General features: G+C 45.2%; 1 protein-coding gene across 1 annotated transcript in view; it reads left to right on the forward strand.

The window, feature by feature from the left end:
* Positions 1-138: 138 nt before the first annotated feature.
* Positions 139-6,077, forward strand: part of FN1 (fibronectin 1) — a gene marked incomplete at both ends in the record, with an annotated part of 38,544 nt that continues 32,605 nt past the window's right edge. Inside the window, 4 exons of the mRNA XM_010294254.1 lie at positions 139-267; positions 1,604-1,741; positions 3,598-3,729; positions 3,855-3,992. Coding sequence (XP_010292556.1) covers positions 139-267; positions 1,604-1,741; positions 3,598-3,729; positions 3,855-3,992 — 537 coding nt within the window. The remainder of the gene's footprint in view (positions 268-1,603; positions 1,742-3,597; positions 3,730-3,854; positions 3,993-6,077) is intronic.

Raw genomic sequence — 6,077 nt, forward strand, 5'->3', positions numbered from 1 at the left:
CGAGGCTGTGGCACGACAGCCGGTGCCCGCTGTAGGCGCGACTTGCCTGTGCCTTGCCCCTGCCCTCCGCCTCCGGTAACGCCAAACTTTTCTTTCTCTTTCCCCCCCCTCTGCTTCCCTCCTCCTCTTCCCCCCCAGAGACCTGTTTTGACAACGGAAAATACTACCACATAAACCAGCAGTGGGAGCGCATTTACCTGGGAAACACGCTAGTCTGTACCTGCTACGGTGGAAGCAGAGGGTTTAACTGCGAAAGCAAGCCTGAACGTAAGTCGGTGGTCTTTTTTTGTCTGCATCAAGACGCCAGAATGGCTTCTGAGATTGGGTAAGCTAAGCCTTGTACCGGGTTATAACTGTCAGACTGGGTTTTCAGCTGAAGTTTGGTACTTAGGGTCAGTAACGGACCTACGCTCAATTACATTGAAGATCTGGCTTGGGATTTTAAGAAATGCTTTTCATTAGCAATGGGCCTGCCACCAGAACTCTGAGCCAAACATCACTCATCTCTCTGGAGGATTGGATCTAAACGCTAATTTTGGAGCCAACCTCTTCTTTATAATGCACTGAACTGACTCCTGGATGCACACGGGGAAGTTCAAATCTGGAGTCACTTTGCAGCTCTGGCTCTGTGCTGTTTGATTGCTTCACCCCAACTTTTCATAGCTGTGCAGTGTCGTCAGCTTGTTTAAAAATATTTCAACTTACAACTTTCCACAGCATCCCCCCTACCCTAGCCGTTCTGTGAGCTTTCTATAATTGAGTGTAAAATGAGATTGTTTAGTCTTCTGCAGAAAAAGTTTAGGTAACAGAAAGAACTTTAAATGCAAGGTCTGCTGGAAGATGCGTCCCTCTGGGATACAATGTAGTTTAGATTTTCAGATGTGATCTATCTGTATTTATTGGTCTGAAGCCACTGGTTTGCTGTAACTCCTTTATGCTGCTCTGGAGATAAAAAAGAGAAAAACTGGTTCCTGGCTGATAGTGTTCATGTAAAGACAGATGGGAGCGTCCCAGCAATCTGTTTTGCAAGGCTTGTGTGCTGCCTGCCTCACGGCTAGAGTATTTTAAGGAGTACTCAGTCCCCTTACTCCTCCATAAAAGGGGGTTTAATCTAGCTTTCCTTCCCCTGCAGGGATTCCCAAGTTTTACAGTTTCGAAGTCCAGTAGCAAGTTTCCCTCATGGCACAGTTAACTTCATCTGTCCAGTAGTGAACAAGGTTGTTCTGTGGCAGATCTCAAGTCTGATGGCAGCCCCGACATAACCATTCTGTAATCACTTACTCATGCACGACTGTGAACAATTCACAAGTAGTGCTGTTGACTTCGGTGGGACTGCTGCAAAATTTGGGATTAATATACTCAATTTTTCGCCAAGTCAGAACAAGGAGGATTAGCAAGACAAAGCCCACAGCTTCTAGGGGATGTTTGCTCCCTCCTGTCTTCTGTACTGTTGCATTTCAAACAGCTGGGATTGATCCTTTCAGGGCATGCCTGCCCATATTCTGGCTCAGAGCATCCGTGTGAGGAATGTGTGTTTCTGTTGACTGTACATGTTACTGGCATGCTTACATGAAGTTGATTTTTTTTTTTTCTCCCCTCATAGCTGAAGAGACTTGCTTTGACAAATACACTGGATCCACTTACCGAGTAGGGGAGACATACGAGCGCCCCAAGGACTCCATGATCTGGGACTGTACTTGCATTGGAGCTGGTCGAGGGAGAATCAGCTGCACCATTGCCAGTATGTAACTAAGAGCCTATTACTACAGCTATTGTTCCTCAGCGTAATATTTTCCAGAGCAATTTACACAATATTCCCAATGTCCATTAGCTAGAGTTGGGGGGGGGGGGGAATCCAAAGCCCATTAAAATCTTGGAATTGAAAGTTTTTTCCCTGTGTACATACATTTGCACAACCAAATTGCTCTTTTATTTAAGAGGTAAAGTGCTATGTGTAAAAACATAGGCCCAAAATTACTGTTAGTGTCCAGCCGTACAGGTTAGTACATTTACTATATACAAAAGTGTGTTATATCTTCACAGGCGCATTTATGAAAGTAGTTTTTTTGACTGGAAAAAAAAAAGTGAGGGTCTGCTCCTCAGCTAGTGAGTCAGAATAACACCATCAGCATGGGACTACTGTGAATTAATAATAATAATAACAACAACAACTACTGCCTGAGAGCCAGTTCCCCTGTCCTCCAAAAATGTCATGCCAACACTTGTCCTTGAGGCAGCTGGGACTTGGTATCCAGATACCAGCTCTGTGTTTCTGAAATGCCTTTTTTGCCAGGCCGACCCATACTTTCCTCTTGTTCCTCCCTCTCTTCCCTCGGTCCTTTCTCCCCAGCTCTCCCTTTCACGCCTCTGTCTCTGTCTGGAAATCCTTTCCTTATTGAGTCACAGAATTGTTCACAATTTCCCTTCAGTTCATAATTAGACTTTCTGTGAACACAGATGAAGATCACCGTGACAGGACTTTCAGACTGAGATTTCAAAGTCCCTGAGGCACCTTTTGAGAAAAGTCTTGTTCTTAAAAGTATCCAGTTTCTTGTTTAAGACACACATGCTGATGCTCGTAGCATTGCCACAGAGAACTCGGAAGCCAGCCATCATTGTAGCATGGAAAAAAAAAAGTATTGAACCTAACAAGTAGAGCTGAAGCCCTTCTGAATTTAATGGCAGGGATTTTATTAGGCAGGGATGATAAGTCTTGTAAGAAAAGAAAGAGTCAGTAAGGAAATTGCAAACATAAGAGCAGTCTCATTTCCTCATCATCAGCCTGGTTTAGAGCTCACTGGAGAGTCTCACTGCCTGCAACTGGCTTCGAATCAATCTTCATAACTTTTAGATTCCCTGCTTTCGTAAATGAGCCAACAAAACAATTTAGTGGCTCCTAATAAGTGACTGGATACATGTTTCTCCCCTTTTTCTTTTTCTTGGAAGAAGACCCTGTGTTTGTAAGCTGCCCTTCACCGTGTTTCCCACCCTGGGTCTGGGCCAGGTAGCAGGTCCAGAGTGCCTCAAGACCTGTGGGGCACTGGTGGACTAGGAATCTGCCTTTCCAGGGCAGGGTTTCCACACCCAAGAAGGCTCATGTCCCATTGGGGTGTCACACCAAGCACCTCCTTATTCTCCACATGCTGGCCTGGCTACCATGTCCCTCACGCTATATAGGGATGGCCACAGAGGCCCAAGCAATATCACCTCAGAACAAGATGGAGGCAAACCCTCCGTCACCAGCCCTCAGGCTGCAAGTGGAGCCTGAGGCAGAAACAGCACCTCTTCAGGCCCTGGCATTCCCTTTTCACCAGCCAGGTCTCAGCTGTGGTTTGAAACCTGGGTGAGGGTTAGCTGAAGAGAGAGGAGAGGGCCTGGGAGGCTCAGAAAATGGCGGGTACCAAGGGAAAATGGCGGGTGCCGTTTTGCAGGCTGGAGGAGGCCATGGCCTGTTTCACTCCTTCTCCTTGCTGCCCCTCACCTCCGCCCCAGCTGACCCCCTTTGCCCCTGGCCAGGTGGCCCTTACCTTCTCTCCTGTGGTCTGATGCTGTCCCTGGTGTGGTCCCTCACCTCAGCTCCCGTCTCTCCCGCTGCAGATCGCTGCCATGAGGGTGGCCAGTCCTACAAGATTGGCGATACCTGGCGCCGGCCTCACGAGACTGGCGGCTACATGCTGGAGTGCGTGTGCCTCGGCAACGGGAAGGGCGAGTGGACCTGCAAGCCTGTGGGTAGGTGGCAGCTCCCTTCTTCTCACCCAGCTCAGAGCGTGTATGGCCACTTCCTCCTCGTCTTCTCTGAGGTGTCCCCGTGTGGGATAGCCCTGGGCAGAGTCTCATCCCCTTCCCTCTCACAGCTGAGCGATGCTACGACAACACAGCCGGGACGTCCTACGTGGTCGGTGAGACCTGGGAGAAGCCCTACCAGGGCTGGATGATGGTGGACTGCACCTGCCTGGGGGAGGGCAGCGGCCGCATCACCTGCACCTCCAGAAGTAAGTGCTGGCCTGGCACCCACCGGCTGTTCCATTTTATTTATCTTACTTATTTTTCAAATTTGTCCTGCGTCAAAAAGGTATTCCTTTTTGTGCCCTGTTGCAAGAAACAGTAGTTTTAGAGGGATGGTCGTCGCCTGAGAAGGGGCAGGAAACAGACCCCTCTGAGGTGAGAGGGGAGCGTTTGTGGGTCCCGGTTGCCATTTGTGATCTGAGGACACACGAGAGAGCTGGTGATCTGTGCTGGTGACAGAATGGCTGGTTATTTGGGGTTTTAACTTGCTTTAGAGAGAATGGTTTAAAGAAATCCACAGGCCAGCCAAGTTGCAGTTGCGCATCCCCCAGGAAGTTGGGGAATTGCTTGGTCCACAAAATGGCGGAGAGTTTGGCCTAATGTCTCTGTTTCTGTTTTTTAAAGTAGCCTCCTGAGGGAGAATTAGGTGCTTTTACAGAGAAAGAGTTACCTGCTCCAACAGCAGGATCTGCCAGATTAAAATGTGTTCTTGTTTTTTCTCTTTATTACTCTCCCATATATACGTTAGCTAAAATAGGGTTGTTTTGTCTGCTCTTCCATCTTGCTTGTTAGTTTTTCCCACCATTTTCTCTTCAGTGTAAACATGCTTCACCAGCGCAGGTGACTTTTTTAGTTTCTACATCATTGAAGGACATTACCGTAAATATCCCATTTTATTTGTATTTGCAAAGCAAACAGGGCTTTTAAAATCTAAAATCTCACTTGTTTATCTACCTTCTGTTCCAATTTTGTTAGGAGCAAGCTCCGTTGTGGAGCTATCACGGTTTACACCACTTGCCTCGAGAAAATTTGACTTTGTACCTTACACCTTTGTTATGCAAGGTTTGAGAAACTCTTCTGTAGCCTTTAAATTGCCTCAGTTCAGTTGCTTCGGGGCACACAGATAATGGCTTTCTGCTGATATAAACAGCAGACCTGTAAAGAACTAAAACACTAAGGAGGGCTGTGATTAAAACTCAAGATCTGGAGAGACTTGGTCAAGAAATAAGCTGTAAAAATCAAACCAGCCTTGACAATATTAAGTAAGTTGAAAACACATGGGGAAAAATCATTAACTGTCAAATAGGAATGAATAAAACAGAATGTGTTGTTTGCAAATTTCAGAGGAGTTATTATTACTAGTAAAAATTATTTGGCAGCATCTTTCCTCCCATAAGTCAGGTCTGCCTTGTTGTATTGTAGGGGAAATTAGAATAAAATGACTTGTTCATTTTTCATTTTGTTTTTCAAATGTAATCAAACAGAGAAATTCAAATTTATGTATGTCGAAAGATAGCTGTAGCCCACAAAGTGGCATTATGCTTCAGTATATGCTGCTGTTACGTATTTTTTATGGCCAGCGTTCTCCAGAATCACAGCTGATTTCTTGGGGGACATTACCACTTTTCATTGTCTAACTTGAGAATCTGAGTGCCCATGAGATAGGAGGGTTTTTTCCACATTTGCCAAATTACATTATGAATACTTCACCAATTTACCACTCTTCTGGCAAATATTCAGTTTTTGGTCATTTTAACCAATGTGAATTAGTAATACTTTTTCCACATTCATATTCTATCCCTTGTGCTCTTTCAGTGGTAATCTGGCATGATGCATATGTCCTTCCACAACTCTTCATAAATCTATGTTCATTGATCCATGATTATATTTGAGCCACTGTATCAAGTTGCCCTTGAATGAGAAGGTAAAATGTTGTAATGGAAGAAGAGCTAGTTAATCCATGTGGATCTGGCATCCAGACAAAAGTAGTTTGTTATGCTGTCCTTTGAACCCATTTACTCGATTCATCAGGGGCTGTGGGTTATTAAAGACAACAGGAATATTTAGAAAGTCTAATATTCCTGGTATGACATGAGCAGCTCTATTAACTTTACTGGAGCTTTGTGCACACTTTTTTTGGAAGAAATGGAATTTAACATATTGCCCTCAAACAGGTTTTAGTTTCTTCCAGCTGAAGTAGAGCCCCAAACTTGAACTGTGCCCTGTGTATACTATGAAATGACCCAGCTACAAAGACTTCCGCTTTATAAAAAAAAAAAAAAAAAAAAAAA

This window comes from Phaethon lepturus, unplaced genomic scaffold, assembly GCF_000687285.1.
Source record: "Phaethon lepturus isolate BGI_N335 unplaced genomic scaffold, ASM68728v1 scaffold55449, whole genome shotgun sequence".
NCBI classification, from domain to species: Eukaryota; Metazoa; Chordata; class Aves; order Phaethontiformes; family Phaethontidae; genus Phaethon; species Phaethon lepturus.